Source organism: Narcine bancroftii, chromosome 9 (genome assembly GCF_036971445.1).
Source record: "Narcine bancroftii isolate sNarBan1 chromosome 9, sNarBan1.hap1, whole genome shotgun sequence".
Classification (NCBI taxonomy): Eukaryota; Metazoa; Chordata; class Chondrichthyes; order Torpediniformes; family Narcinidae; genus Narcine; species Narcine bancroftii.
Genome location: NC_091477.1, coordinates 4246719 through 4263147, shown reverse-complemented (window position 1 = coordinate 4263147; position 16429 = coordinate 4246719). Strand labels below are relative to the sequence as shown.

The following is a 16429-nucleotide window of genomic DNA, read 5'->3' as shown; positions in this document are numbered from 1 at the left end:
GATGGCCCGATGCCCCCTACCCCGTCCAGCGCCACCACCGCCCACCCCCCCCATCAATAGAATGACAGAATGCTGTAGCACAGAAAATAGGCCTTTCAGCCCTTCTTGTCTGTGCCGAACATTATTTTGCTCGTCCCAGCACTGCTGAAAACACCCCCCATCCAGCAATATCGCAAACCCCCCCCCGTCCAGAGACCCTTCTAGTTGGAGTGTGTTTTTATTTTGTGTGAATCTGAAATCAGCACCATTGATTAACGTACCACCATTACCATTATCCGAAAAATTCTGAATTCCAAAAAGTATCTGGTCTCAAGGGTTTTGGATAAAAGATTTTGTACCTGTACTGTACATGGTGCACACTAAGGGCACTCTATTTACATTATCAATCCTTTTCTAAATGACGTACACTTCCAAATGTCAAATGAACCAGTAATCAGCCTGACAATGCCTTCCAGAAACAAATTATTTTTATTTCTCAAGGAATGGAATCAAAAGTGCTGCCGCAGCAAAGCACTGAGTAAAATATTGCAAATGCTGGGGAACCGCAGCAGGTCTCAGCAGGTCACGCAGCAAGCATGGAGAGCAATGGGCTGTCCACGATTGCCTGGTTTGATGCATTCCTGATGGAGGGTTCTGGCCAAAACCGTAGTGTTCCATGAATGATACATGTCCTTCTGAAGGAACTCAGCACCTTTGTGCATTGCAAAATATTGCAAATTATACAAAGCCTACTTACCTTTTCCTCAACGCCAAAAATGTTCAAATAGACAAAAAGCTGCTTCATGTCATTCAGACCTTCTAACGCCTCCTTATTCTGACACAGTTTGTCATCCTGCAGCAGTTTGTTGATTAATTCAGATTTCCCTGCAAAAGAGAGTGCATTAGGCTCTTGTGCATTATGAAAGAGTAAATAGATTTCAGATTTATTGTCTGAATAAGACAATTTAGAGTACATCAATAACATCACCTACAACCCTGAGATTGTTTTTCCTACAAGCAAGGTAGAATGATCACTTGTACACAACAAACACGTGTAAGCAAATAAAGAAATGTTAACAAATGACTATGCAATACAGAGAAGAAAAAAATAAAGTGCAAAATCCTTAAATGAGTCCCTAATTGAGTCTGTTGTTGGGGATTCTGTTGGTAAAGGGGTAGCAGCTGTTCATGAACCTAATGATGTGAGTCTTGTGGCACTCGACCTCTTTCCTGATGGTAGCAGCGAGAACAGAGTGTGTGTGGGGGGGGGGTGGATCTTTGATGCTTGCTGTTGCACTCTGATGGCAGTGTTTTCCGTAAATATTCTCGATGGTGGAGAGGGTTTTGCCTGTGATGTCCTGGGCTCTGTCCACTACCTTTTGCAGAGCTTTACGCTTGGAGGCATTGGTGTCCGATCAACACACTTTCCACCACACATCTGCAAAATCTGCCAGGGTTTACGTTGTCATACCAAACCTCTGCAAACAACCAAAGAAGTAGAGGTACTGACGAGCTTTCTTCACGATGCCATTAGTGTGTTGGGTCCAGGAAAGATCCTGCAAGATAGTGTCTCCCAAGAACTTAAATTTGCTCACCGTCTCCACCTCTGATCTTCCATTGATCACTGGATCATACACCTCTGGTTTTCCCCTCCTGAAGTTAACAATCAGCTCCTTGTTTTCGGTGACATTGAAGTGCAAGGTTGTTGTTGGTGCACCATTCTCCAAATTTTCAATCTCTCTCCTGTACGCTGACTAATCGCCCCTTTTTATACAACCCATGACCATGGTATCGTCAGCGAAATAACAGGATTAGATTTTTTTTAAAACTTGCTGCTTGATTAATCATAAAAAAATTAAACAAATGAATGATACCCTGCTAAACAGACTTTAATCCACACAAGTTAAGACATTCATTTTACATGCAGAATATCCTACACCGTTGTTTTGTGCATTTGTTCTCGTTGTACTACCTGCATTATGAGTTGACTTACCTGAATAGCACACGAAACAAAGCTTTTTACTATAGTTTGGAACACAAGATAATGAAGCAATTGCTTTTGGTACATAGATTCCATGTGGAGATTTCAGCCCAAGGTGCATCAGCAACCTGACCTCAAAGCTCAGGCTGATTTTTCTTGCTCTTCTATTGAGCCTTTGCTTGGAAGACATCAGGTAGTGAAAGCGAGCTGCCTTGCTCATGTCACTTTGGTGATGGGACCACCACTGTTGTTCTCAGCCCCAATGAAGGCTGCCCTTCTCTGGATTCTGATGGATTGCAACGTGCTTATACAGCATCTTTCGGTCATACAGCATGGCCAACAATCCACAGTGGCACCAGGGTGGTCAGTTATCATATATGGCAGCATACAAGATGACTCTGTGTAAGACCATCCCCAGCATTTTCACAAAATATAGTTTTTGAGCTATACTCACTGTACAAGACTACCCTATGTCCGTACTTTTTACTGACCAGTGGAGTGATGCTGTCACAATATTTTAAAAGCATATTTTAAATGTCAGCTCCTTTAACAGGTCATTTAAAGTCTGTACAGAGTTGACGGCCGTCATATTGCGCACCTGGGGAAACACTGAGACTTTGCTGTGAAAGTTTAGATTCTATACTTAGTGCGGGAGAATGCTGAGACTTTGCTGTTAAGGTTCGGATTGCGTAGGGGAGCAGTGAGAATTTGCTGTGAAGGTTAGGATTTTATACAGTGTACAAGATGACCCCTGGTTTTAGGGTGTCATTTTTCAGATTCAAATACCGTTTAAAATGCTGACATACGCGGTATTCACTTTGCAGTTTGTGACACCTTGCAGTCTGCAAAATGGTCACCATGTTTGTCTAAACAATTCACTGTAAAGTACATTAAAATAGCAAGAACTCGGGGAGGAGTCACGTGATGGAGTAGTGGCCGGACAGTGAACTCCAGCCCTCTCCAGAAAAGTCGGGAAAAACAAAGGAAAACACAAAGGCACAGAAATAAAAGTTACAGAAAAGTGAGTATAAAGGTGGAAAGAAGATGGCGACAAAAAAAGAAAACTCAAAATCAATGGTAAGAAGAGAGGAAGAGAAGACAACGGAGGAAAAAGGTGAAGGCCTTACCTGTCCGAAGAGGCCCGCTGCGGAGAGAGAAACCCGCTCCCTCAGGTCAGTAAATAATGGACTACAAAAATGGCTCACTGAGCCGAGTAAAAGTGCGCAACCGCGCATGAAAAAAAACACACCGACGGGAGGGGGGACCAGCTCGGGAGTCGATCTCCACAGCCGGCAACGACAGCTGCAGAACACCTGCAGCAAGAAGAGACCACAGAAGACAATAGAAACAAGAAAGAAGAGAAGGAAAGGGCAACAAAGAAACAACAGATGGCCAACCCAGAGGAAGAAGAGGAAGAGTACAGGGAAATAGAAGAAGAAAGGAAAGGCAAGATAAAGGAGGTACTTTCTCTTATTAAGGGATACATGGAGTCATTTAAAGAATGGCAAACACAGGAATTTAATGATTTAAGAAAAAGAATAAAAAACACAGAAGAGAAAATGAATAAAATAGATATGACCTTAACAGAAATGGGAAAGAAAATGGACAAGATGGAAGAGCGGGCAGTAGCAGCAGAAATGGAGGTAGAAGACTTAAAAAAGAAATTGGAGGAATCTAATAAAAAAACTAAAGAGACACAAGAACTACTAGCTCAAAAAATAGATACAATGGAAAATTATAACAGAAGAAATAACATAAAGATAGTGGGCCTTAAGGAAGATGAAGAAGGCAAGAATATGAGGGAGTTTATAAAAGAGTGGATCCCTAAGACCCTAGGATGTCCAGAACTACAGCAAGAAATGGAAATAGAAAGGGCACATAGAGTATTGGCCTCTAAACCACAACCACAACAAAAACCAAGATCTATTGTAGTAAAATTCCTAAGATATACTACAAGAGAAAAGGTACTGGAGAAGACAATGGAAAAAGTAAGAGAGGGCAACAAACCACTGGAGTATAAAGGGCAAAAAATCTTCATTTATCCAGATATAAGTTTTGAACTCCTAAAGAAGAGAAAAGAGTTCAATACAGCAAAGGCGATTTTATGGAAGAAAGGGTATAAATTTATACTAAAGCATCCAGCGGTATTGAAAATATTTATTCCAGGACAACAAAACAGACTATTCTCGGATCCAGAAGAAGCACGAAAATTTGCAGAACAATTACAAAAATAGACTGAGGGAGGAAGACGGGTAATGAGAGTTAAAATGATCACGATTGATATGTATGCGGGTAAAGAGGTATAAGAGTGAATAGAGACAATGTGCATACGTGAATGCATCTGTACTTAGAGGAAAATATAGATAGTATAGACAAGAATTAATAAGGGAAGGTAATGGAATAGAGAGAATAAGGAGGGAATTAAAAGAGTGACCTTTGTGACATATGAAAAGTGAAATCTTTTCTGGGGGAGGCTGGGTGGGGGGAAATAGCGGTCACTGCAAAATCAGTTGACGCTTGCGAGTGGATTCACAAATCCAAATGGAGAGGGGAGATGTGGTTGTCCGACAAGGGATAAAGGACAACTCAGGAGGTGAAGGGGAGATTGGGGATAAATAAGATAGAAATAGGAGAATAAGGAAAATGTTGGATGTTGTAGGAATGTTGTCTTGTAAAGAGTTGAAAATAAGAAAACAGAAATGGAAAAGGAGGAAAGGTAATGATGGAAAAACGGAAAGAGAAGATAAACAAAATATAAAAGGGCTACGCTGAACTATATGACTTTAAATATTAATGGAATACATAACCAAATTAAAAGGAAGAAACTACTAAATTTAAATGAATAAATGTATTCCATTAGAAAAAATAACATATAGGTTAAGAAATAATATTGAAATATTCGAACAAGTATGGGAGCCTTACATTAAATACAATAGCGAAAACCTACCGGGGACAAACATTACCTAAGTTGATGGAAGGAGAAGGAAAGAAAAGAATGGACTCAGTAGAATTTCTGGTGTATTTTTGTTGAATGACAACATTGTCTGACTGGCTTAATGCAACCTAGATTGTATACCTAAAATGGATGAGAGGGGGGGGTGGGGGGGTGGCTTGGGAGGAGGGAGGGGGGGGGAGAAAAAGTCACTGTATATGTGTGAAAAAGAAATAGTGTATATCATGGCTAATGTGATTTATGGTGTGAAAAATAAAAAATTTAAAAAAAAATAGCAAGAACTCAAATGATTCTTTAAATGTAAACTTGCTGTGCATGTCAAAAACCAAAGAGCAGTGAGTATGAGCATCTCACGTAGATGAGACACGAGAGAGATGGCAGAGTTAGTGTTCTCTACATAAACACAATGCGCCGATGCACTGAAATTCCTGCTTGTGTGAAAATTCGACACTGATAACTGCTGAAAATACCTTTTTATTTGAGAAAAGAAAGCCTACCATTGAGCTGGACATATTCTCCAATCTTGTCAGCAGTCTCTGGAGCAAGTCCCTTTTCTGCAACCATCTCATTTTTCACATCCTTCCATGCCATCTACAGGAAAGCAGCAGAGGTAACCGTGTGAATCCACACAAATTTAAAAACATATACTGCAAAGATCGTTAAAGAAAGGGGTGCAAACAGAGAAGGCAACATGTACAAAAAAGCGTGAAACCAAAATTGGGGCAGCACGGTTAACATAGAGGTTAGTGCAACGCTGTTACAACACCAGTGATTGGTACAGGGGTGCAAATCCTGCACTGTCCTTATGGAGTTTGTACGTTCTCCCCATGACTGTGTGGGTTTTCCCTGGGGGCTCTGGTTTCCTCCCACCATTCAAAATGTACGAGGGGTGTAGGTCAATTGGATGGCACAGGCTTGTGGGCCGGAAGGGCCTGTTACAGTGCTGTATGTCTAAATTTAAAATAATTTATACATTTGTTCTACAATTGATATATTAAATATTTGGTCCACATAATATAGGCTAGTGCCTACTGAAAGGATATTCAAAGACAAATAGAAAACACCATTTCAATTTAGCTAACATAGAGTGGCAACATTGAATTCTCAACTACTGCAAAAAACCGGAATATTTCATGGAAAATGAGACATACTTTGTTAAATGCCCTGAAATACCATTGAACAATTCACCATCACAAAATTCACAGGTGGCTCCAGAGGTCAGGAAATATGTAATCGTGCACAGGATGATCCCAGAATTTCCACCCAAATGGTAGTTTTAAGCAATACCATTTGTACAAGACGACCCCCAAAATTTGACACTTACTGCCGACCAGTGAATGCAGTTAAAAGCAAATCACAATATTTTGTTAACAAATGGCAATTTTAAGATTTAAATTTTATTTGAACATTTTAAAATAAACCACTATTGGCTCCTGTAACAGGCCGCTTAAAGTCAGTACAGAGCTGATGGCAGTACGACTGGGTGCATGGACTCCGTGGAGAAAAGCTGAGATTTCACTGTTAAACTAAAATTTGGGCAACACGGTTACCGTAGTGGTTAGCGCAATGCTGTTACAGCGTTAGCGATCAGGTCATGGGTTTGAATCCCTTACTGTCTCTTACTGTCTGTAAGGAGTTTCTACATTCTTCCCGTGTTTGCGTGGGTTTTCCCCAGGGGCTCTGGTTTTCACCCACCCTTCAAAACATACAAGGGGTTATAGGGCAATTGGGTGTAATTGAGTGGTATGGGCTCGTGGGCCCAAGCTTAAATTTAAAATTTAAATTTAATTACAAATTTTCAAGATACACCAAAGAAGAACAATGCAGAGAAATTCTCTCATGAGTGTGATCAGGTCACAAAATGTAAATCAGGCAAGATGAGGAGTCAGCTATATTTGATCCACACTCACCTCACCATTAAGGTAAACAGACTTACAGACAGGGGAATTTAAGTATTTGTAATGCCTTTTACTTAGAAAATGTAGCAGTAAAATTGTGCAAACAGGGCTTGATGCAGTTTATCTATTTCAATACAATGAAAAGACATCTTTAGGTGGGGAGAAATACAACAGGATTAGACAATTACTCCTTGATCTTTCCTTACTGTAGCTCACATAGAACCATAAAACATTACAGCACAGAAAACAGGCCTTTCTGCATTTCTTGTCTGTGCCAAATTATTATTCTGCCTGGTTCCACTGACCTGCACCCAGTCCAAAACCCTCCATATCCCTCCCAACTAAGAACCTGTCCAAATTTTTCTCAAATGTTAAGATTGAGTATGCATTCACCACTTTAGCTGGCATATTTCCATACTCCCACCACTCTGTGTGAAGAAGTTCCCCTGAAATGTTTCCCCTTTCACCCATCAACTTGCATTTACTCTATCTGCACCCCAAGTAATTTTGTACACCACTATCAAATGTCTAAAAATGGCTCTAAAGGTTGTCATAGCTGAAGGGGTGGTAATGGGGACGAGCTCCCACTGCTACACAAGTTCTCTTCCTGGCTTGCATCTCAAACAGCCTCTGACAACCAAGTCAAACTTCACATGTGGCATAGTTCTTATGCCCGGCAGAGCTGTTCTCACTGACAGGAGAAGGGGCAAAGGCGGGCCACTGGAGCCTTGAAACCAGTTGCTTCCGGGAGATGGGGCTCATTAACCACAGATGATAACTCCGATTTCAAACCTCCGCTGCCTTGTGGGTGTACCCCCTCACAGGGAAGGCTTAGGGAGTAAACCCCGAGGAAAAATACGGATTTGGAGTCCCGAAGGTGGATGACTGCCGTACCCAGCACGGCAACTCCTGCGATGCTGCTGGCACCAAACTGTATCGACTTTTGTCGTTCCTTTGGACCTGGTCATTAGCATATTGGAGTGGGGGGGGGGGGGGGGTCCCACTGCACGTGCAACAGACGGATCTCCTTATCAACTCTGTCCTGGGTTGCCACTCCAGCTTATACAAGCAGCAACTGTGGCAGAGCCTGCTGTTCCAATAGCCACAGTTAACACTGCTCAACAAACCAGTGACTACCAGAGGCACATTACCCACAGTCAACCACGACGAACAGAGGCCACAAAAACTGAAATCTCCCCTCAATCTTCTATGCTCAAGGGAATAGTCTTAACCATTATCAACTTCGATTTATAAGGCACCTTTACTTGGCACCAGGCCGTAGAGTTATCAAAGAAATTACTGATGAGTCAAAGGGAAACTCCAAAGCATAAAGGTAAGAGGGAGAGGAAATTCTACATTAAAGACACTAGTTTATCATACAAAGTGGTTCCAGAGGTGGAAGAAAATAAAATTAAAGAAAGTGGCAGGGCTTAACCAGGATTCAATATGTATCAGCAAATGTGAGCAAGACAAGAGAACAGAATGCTCATAATTATAGAGGGATGTGAGATAGGCTGGGTGTTTATTCCCTAGCGTAAAGAAGACGGAGGGGTGATTTCATTGAGGTTTATAAAAACATGAGGGCCATGGATGAAGTAAATGCTCACAGCCTTGTTTCCCCAGGGGAGATGATTCAAGAACTAGGGGGCATATGTTTAAGGTGAATGGGGAGAGAATAAGAGAAGCCTGAGGGGCAACTTTATCCAGAGAGTGATCCATATACAGGACAGGCTGCTCCAGAGCAGTGTTTCCAAAACTTTTTCTTTCCACTCACATACTACTTTAAGTACTCCTTTACTAATCACAAAGCACCTATGGCATAAAAATAACAATACTAAATTACGTCTAAGGGATGAAAATTAAATATAAAATATTTAATAAATAGACTAAGCTATCCGGGCATTTAAATAATTCAAATAAGGCTGCTAAACATCTATGAACATGTTATATTCATTTCAAAGATTATCAGTAATTTTCTCCTGGGGTAGACGTACAACTTTGCATTTCCATATTCCAATGATCAATATGGAAGAGGGAATTATAAGGGGTTTCCATGTTACTGCTATACATTTCCTAGCTATTGCCAAAGCAATTTTAATAAATTTAGATTTACTTTTGGGGAAATTAACATTCATGACAGCCAAATTCCCCAAAAGGAACAAATGCAGATCAAGGGGGAAATCCACCTCTATAATTTTTGTTAATATTTCCCCCAAATTTATCCAAAAAGGTCTTAATTTCATGCATAATCAGGTAAAATGTATAAAAGTACCAATATCTAGGCCACACCCAAAACACAAATTTGAGATTTCCGATTTACCATTATGTAAATCTATTAAAATTTTAAACATCTGATACCAAAATCGTATCAGACGTATTGAGGATTGTTACAATCGACAGAGGCTTATCAGTGTCTTTTGAGAAACTAAAAAATAAATAGAACATTCTTCTGCATCTCCAATTACGATCTACTACGATCTAAGGGATAAGTTGGGGCCATCAGTGGCCCTGCCCATGTGCACAGACATGGAGGTTCTAATTCGAAAGAAGAATTCAACTGAATTTATTTCTACTATGTGTATTTCTTGCTCCAAGACCAAAGCCCAAAAGTTGGGTTACATAGATCTCGAGAGAGATGGGGATCGGATTTGGCCATTGTAATGGATCAACAATGTTGGTCAAATTTATTCTTCGATAGTATGACACCTCTTATTAATTCAAAATGTACATTTCATTTTTTTCATCAACTCTATCTCATACCTCAAAAGTTACATAATAGTAAATCGGAAATGGATTGTTCTTGATCCATTTCTCATATACCATAAACAAGGTATATTGGAAGATCACATTTTACACCAAAATTGAAATTGTCTGCTGCAACTGGAAGAAACAGGGATTGTGGTAAGAGTGAAGACCTTAGGTTTGGTCAACCCAGAGTTTAATTGGTGGCAAACATTCCCTCTTTGAGGTAAAGATGGTTGTTTTCAGTATACACATGGAAACGTGACTGGTTAACAGTTGATGTTGCAGAAGCATGGGATGGGCAGGGATCTGCCCATCAGAAATAGGAAGACTGATGCAGACCCAGTGTGTGTGGAGACACAGTGTTGCACCGAAGGTTTCAACTGCCCGGTCCTAATGCCGACAGCTCCACAGAGGCTTTAAATGGCCTGCTAAAGGAGCCGATGGTGTTTGGAAGTAAAATCCTCCAACTGAGGTCTGTGGCTAAGTTGGCAGCACCTGTGCTTGGCAGCTGTCTCGAGGGGCTGCAGACTCCAAGGAGCAGCAGACCAGTGCAGGGCACCAGAAAATGGGGAAGAACAACCACCCCTACTTTCCATTGAGAAGGAGAAGCTGAGGAGAAGACCCAACAGGACAGTGATCACAGCAGCGAGATGCTCAGCGGCTGAGGGACCCACACAGGCTGCGGCCTGCTGAAGACTGAAACCAGGTATCAGGGCCAGGATTCGAGAGGGTGCTGAGGGCATGAAAGGTGTCCAAAGGGCCTTGGGTGCTGAAGGCTACCTGAACACGTCGGAGGTTTTCAAGTTAAATTGGTGCAATGAAGTGAAAAATGAAAGTCTGCAGATATTGTGATTGTGGCAAAAAACACAAAAATGCTGGAAGAACTCAGCAGGTCTCACAGTGTCCATTGGAGGTTACCAATGTTTTGGGCCTGAGCCCTTATTTAAGGTATCAACAAAAACCAGGGAGACGCCTGAATAAAAAGGCTGGGGGAGAAGGGAAGAAAGGGCAGGGGGAAGAGAACAAGCCAACAGACAAAAGGCGATCATTGGAGATAGAATGAACAGGAGAGTAATGGTGAGAATTGATCAGGGGTGGGATTGGATCTCTGAATGCAAAGGAGACAGAGGGAGAGAGCTGGAGGAAACAAAAAATGGGGATAGGGAAAAGGAGGTGGCAAACAGAAACTGGGGGGGGGGTCTATGGCAATGTCATCAGGTGGAGTGAGCAAAGACTGAATACGGGGTGTTGTTCCTCTAATTTGCGGGTGGTCTCAGTCTGGCAGAGCATGAGACCATGGACACACAAGCTGGCATTGGAATGAGGTGGGAAATTAAAATGGGTTGCCATTGGAAGATAGCCGATATTGCCTAATGAAGCAATCTCCCAGCCTGTGTGCAGTCTCTCTGATGTAGAGGAGACCACAACATGAGCACTGGATGACCCCTGCTGATTTACGTGGAGTGCTGTTCTCTCTTTGTAACTCACAATTAGCTCTTTTATGCTTTCAGTTGGGTCAGATTACAGTTACAAGTGTAGTTTGTGTTTTTAGAGTTTTCACTTACAATGTTCTATCAACATTAAATTTCTCTTCCACCCTATCTTAAAGGGCAATAACCCCATGCCAAGATAAGGTTCTATGGCACAGGTGTTAAAATCCCCCAGAGAACGAATGCTATCGGCAGGAAGACAACCAAATGGGAAGACAGGAGCACAGTGTCGCCTTGTCTCATCACCCTTGTCCATGTGCTTCAAGTAGTTGATTTGCTCAATTTCATCAAGAAGCCATCAGTTTCCATTCATCCGGTTCAGGGAGCACGAAGGCCAAAATGTAGCAGTTCCTCAATAATCTCGCCAACTAAACTGACACGAAGTGGCTGTCCTTGTGCGCTTGCTGATTTGAATCCATAGAAACATAGAAGATAGGAGCAGGAGTAGGTCATTCGACCCTTCGAGCCTGCTCCGCCATTCAACGAGATCATGGGTGATCTTAAAGTCCATGTGGATTTGAGCAAGAGAAAGGGGTGGGTGCATGGAATGTGCTGCCAGTAACAGTGGTGGAGGCAGGGACAGCAGGATCTTTTAAGAGACTATTAGATAGGGGCATAGAACTGAGGTTATGCAGTAGGGAAACTCCAGGCAGTTTGAATAGGTTTTTAGATCAGCCAAAGGATCTGTATATTTCTACATTCTATGCAGAAGCTCTTCAAAACAAAAACTGATCTTAGGCAATGATAAAGAATACCCTGCAGGACAAACAGCAGCAAATCTGACCTTGGTAGCTCATTACCTTGTCCATTTTATCCACAGAGGAACATAGAGTCCGAAATTTATCGGCCGGAACTCCGCAAACTTCAAACATTCCATCTAGGACACGTCTGTCATTAACCTGAATGCAGACAAATGGAAACATTTTTAGTCTTTGCAGCAAAATAGGGCCTTTGCTAGACTTTGGTTCATGTAACAGCAATAATAAACCGGAATCTATCCCAAAAGGATGAATTTCCCTGAAGAACTGATTGTGGACTCCAGGAAGGGAAAGCCAGAACACAAATGGGATCAGCAGTGGAAGAGGCAGTGAGAATGGTGAACGACCAAAGGAACTGCTCGCACTAACCATCTGAGACTCTCATATTTATGAAATGATATTTATTTATTTATTTGTATAGATGAAATACTTGTCCAGCATATGTATTGTTTGAGTGTTATGTCTGGTTGTGTTTCTGCATGTTATGCACCAAGGACTGGAGAACACTGTTTCGTCGGATCGTACTTGTACAATCAGATGCCAATAAATCTTGACTTAAGAACTTTAAATTCCTGGTTGTCAATATCTCTGATACTAATGTTATCATTTCGATGCAATCACGAAGAAAGCTCATCAGGAGCCACATTTCAGGAGTTTAAGGAGATTTGATACGCCACCAAAGACCCTTGCAAATTTCTACAGGTGTTCTGCGGAGAGCATTCTGACTGTTTGCATCACTGTCTGGTATGGAGATGCCAATGCACAGGAGAGAAAAAGGCTAGAGGGTTGTGAACTCGGCCAGCGACATCATGGGCATTGGTCTTCACTGCATTAAGGACATCTTTAAAATAGAGACTCTGGTTTGAAAGGGGAGCACAAAAAAATTCATTTTAAAAATGTTTTCCTTACTTCAGGTGGGACCCCTAAACAAGGGCTTGATAAATCAAGACAAAGGTGGGAATCAGATTTGGGTATAGAAATCGATCCATTTTGCTGGTCGACTTATGTCGGGACAGAATGATTAACACGATTAATGTAAGGCATCAGCTGGTGCAATATAACTTCTTGCATCAACTACACCTTACTCCACAAAAATTATATCAATTCAAATCAGAAATACCAATGTTTTTGATGTGGTCAAGATATAGGTAGTTTCTTGCATTTAACCTGGTCATGCCCTAAAGTGAGGCCTTTCTGGGAAGATTTGGGTAATCTCCTGGAAAAAATTACTGAAATTTGATACCCTCTGGCACCTGAATTATTTTTATTGGGGAATTTAGAAGACGTAAAGCCTAAAATGACGCTGTCTAAGTATCAATTAAAATTCGTTAAGATTACCTTAGCAGTAGCCAGGAAATGCATAGCAGTTACTTGGAAATCTGATTCCCAACTACGTTTAGCCACTGGAAGATAGAAATGCATAATTATGTTTCCCTAGAGAAGATCTAGAACCTCAGAAACAGATAGGATGCATTTTTAAGTATATGGAATTCATACCTAAGTACATTGGGGTAAATCTTTAACAATTCCCTCTTCCTATCTCTTCCCCTCCCTTGATGGGAGTGGGGTTTGTCTGGGGTGAAGCCAATCTTTTATTTTTCTTTCTCTTTTCTTACTTTTTCTTCTTGTTTCTTGGTGGGGTGGGGGTGGGAGGGTTCCTCTTATTTTGCTCTTCTCTCTATTTATCTTTTTCTCCCTTTGGTTCAACATGGACAATGAATTTGCATTTTTGTAGTATTATTTGTAATTTTTCTTTCTTGATAATTGAATCACATGTTGACTTTTTTCTCACTTTCTTTAATAATGACATGTGGATTGATATTTATATTATTTTGTTAATATCACTGATATTTTTTTTTGATTATCCTTCATTCTGACTGCATGCTGATTGAAAATTCTCAAAATAAAATATGAAAAAAAAAACATCTTTAAGAGACAGTGTCTCAAGAAAGCAGCCTCTATCCTCAAAGACATTCATCAACTTTCCAGAGATAACTGAGAATGCTTCAGCATGAATTGCAAGATGATTTTTTTAGACATGCAGCAGGGTAACAGGCTCTTTCGGCCCACAAGACCATGCCACCCAATTAATCTCCATCCTCTGGTACATTTCAAAGGTGAAAGGAAACCGGAGCCCTCGGGGAAAACACACGCAGACATGGGGAGAATGTACAAACTCCTTACAGACAGCGCGGGATTCAAACCCCAGTCTTGATCGCTGGCGCTGTAAAGGTGTTGCTACACTACGCCAACTGTGCCACCCAACAATTGCAGCAGGTAATCAAGAGACAAATGGAATGTTTGGTTTTATTGCTGGAGGGACTGTACTGAAGAGCAGGGAGGTCCTGCTGCGACTGTCCAGGACACTGGTGAGGCTGCACATGGAGTACAATGTGCAGTTCTGGTCTCCATACCTGAGAAAGGAAATGCAGTACACAAAAATGCTGAAGAAACTCAGCAGTTGACATTTTGGGCCTGGGCCTTTTGTCAGGAGTGCAGAAAATCAAGCAGATGTCTGAATAAAAAGGTGGGTAGGATTGGGGAGAGGAGTATAGACTAACACAGTGGTTCTCAACCTTTTTCTTTCCACTCACATACCACTTTAAGTATTCCCTATACCATAAGTGCTCTGTGTTTAGAAAGGGATTGTTTAAGGTGGTCTGTGAGTGGGAAGGGAAGGTTGAGAATCACTGCTCTAGACCCAAATGTTACTGAAATATTTTGCTTGAGAAAAATTGTCATTGGCCCATTTCCTTTGGAGATCTGAAACTGAGGACATAACGAGCCAATGAAGGACGATTAAAACAGTGGCTTTCAAACTTTTTTTTCCCACCCACATCCCACCTTAAGCAATCCTTTACTCATCACAGAGCATCTATGGCATAAAGATTGCTTAAAGTGGAATGTGAGTGGAAAGAAAAAGGTTGAGGACCACGGGACTAACAGGTAAGAAGTAATAGATGTTTGGTTCAGAGTTGCGCCATTTCTTTTGTGTCTTTTGGCAAAGGCGTGCTTTTTTAACTTAAATGGAAGGATGCTGCCCCGCCTACTCATGATCAGTGGTTGTGTAACATCATGTCCTGCTTGAACATGGACAAGATTCATTATTTAATTAATACTTCAGATATAGGATTCCAGAAGTTATGGGGGTCATTTATGACTATCTTATTTTATAATTTTACTCCAATGTAATTAAATTGTTTGACTTGTATCTTTTTCACATACCTTATTAATTTTTTTTAACCTTCATTTTTCTTTTAATACCAGTCATATATAGAATCTGGCAACACGGTTCAGTAAGGGGGTCTGAGATTTTCTTCTCTACTATTTTCTTCTTTCTTCTTTTTTTAAATTATTAGTATTTTTCCCCCAAAAATATATATATTATTTAGAATATGAATTATGGATATGATTTACAATTTATGTATGTTAGTGATATACGGAATAACTTATTCAGTTTATGTAACTGTCCATACTATTTTATTGCATTGTACCTTTTTTGTTTGTACAAGTTCTTTATTAAATTCAATAAAAATATTTTAAAAATAAGAAAAGGTAATAGGTGGGAGGATAGAATAAAGAAGCTGAGAAGTGAAAAGGGAAGAGGAAGAGGGCTAAAAAGAATAGCTCTCTGGCAGGCGAAGGGAAGGGGGTTGAAAGCTGGAGGAAGGGAGACAGGGAGTGGGGGGGGGAGAGAGAGAGAGAGAGGCAGAGGGATGGGTGCAAATGGAAATTGGAGTTGATATTCATGACATCTGGTTGGAGACTGCCGAGATGGAATACAAGGTGTTGTTCATCCAATTTGTGGGTGGCCTTGGTTTGGAGGCACAGGAGGCCATAGACAGACATGTTGGTGTGGTGATGGGGTGTGGAAGTGGTTTGGACATTGACAAATCAGTGGTGTTGCAGCAAACAGAGTGAAGGTGCTCAAAGAAGGGAGCTACCAGTCTGCATCCAGTCCAGAATATACTGGGATGCAATGATGAGGAGATGTACCAGGTTGATTCCCGAAATGAAGAATGATCTTATGAGGAGAAATTGAGTAATCTTGAACTATACTCTGGAATTTAGAAGAATGAGGGGGTATCCTATTGAAAAAAGCTAGTGGAGTCGTTCAAGTGAACCGGCGTGGACTTGAAGGGCCGACATTGCCTGTTTCCATGCCGTAAACAGTTATATGGTTATATGGAAATGTATAAAATTCTGAAAAGGAATACATAAAAGTAAGATGGTGGTTTGCAGTAAGACCAGAAGTAGGGAACATGGCCATAAAATTCAGGGGAGTAAATTTAAGTGATAGAAAAAGAAGGAACTTTTTCCCCAAGGTGAACCTGTGGAATTCTCTCAAGGAAGCAGTGGAAGCCGTCTCGCTCAATGTACTTAAGAACCAGATAGATTTTTTAAGAATAGGGAAATTAAGGGTGATGGGAATAAGCAGGTCATTGGAATAGAGTCCACGGCCAGATTAGAGATGATCTCATTGACTGGTAGAGCTGGTTCGATGGGCTAGATGGCTGATTCAAGGTCCCATTTCTTTCAATTCATTCTGCTTTTAGCATTAAATGTTCAAGAGGAAGGATTTATCCAGTCTCACTCCATTGATAAGGCAACACGAGCATGCATCC

At 41.1% G+C, this 16429-nt stretch overlaps 1 protein-coding gene across 4 annotated transcripts in view; it reads right to left on the bottom strand.

The window, feature by feature from the left end:
• hars (histidyl-tRNA synthetase) overlaps window positions 1–16429 on the bottom strand; it is a 42864-nt gene that overhangs the window by 10596 nt on the left and 15839 nt on the right. For all 4 annotated transcript variants that reach the window (XM_069898036.1, XM_069898037.1, XM_069898035.1 and 1 more), the window contains 3 exons: window positions 11847–11945; window positions 5411–5504; window positions 737–864 (listed from right to left, as the gene is read on the bottom strand). In XM_069898036.1, the coding sequence (XP_069754137.1) occupies window positions 737–864; window positions 5411–5504; window positions 11847–11945 (321 nt within the window). The remainder of the gene's footprint in view (window positions 1–736; window positions 865–5410; window positions 5505–11846; window positions 11946–16429) is intronic.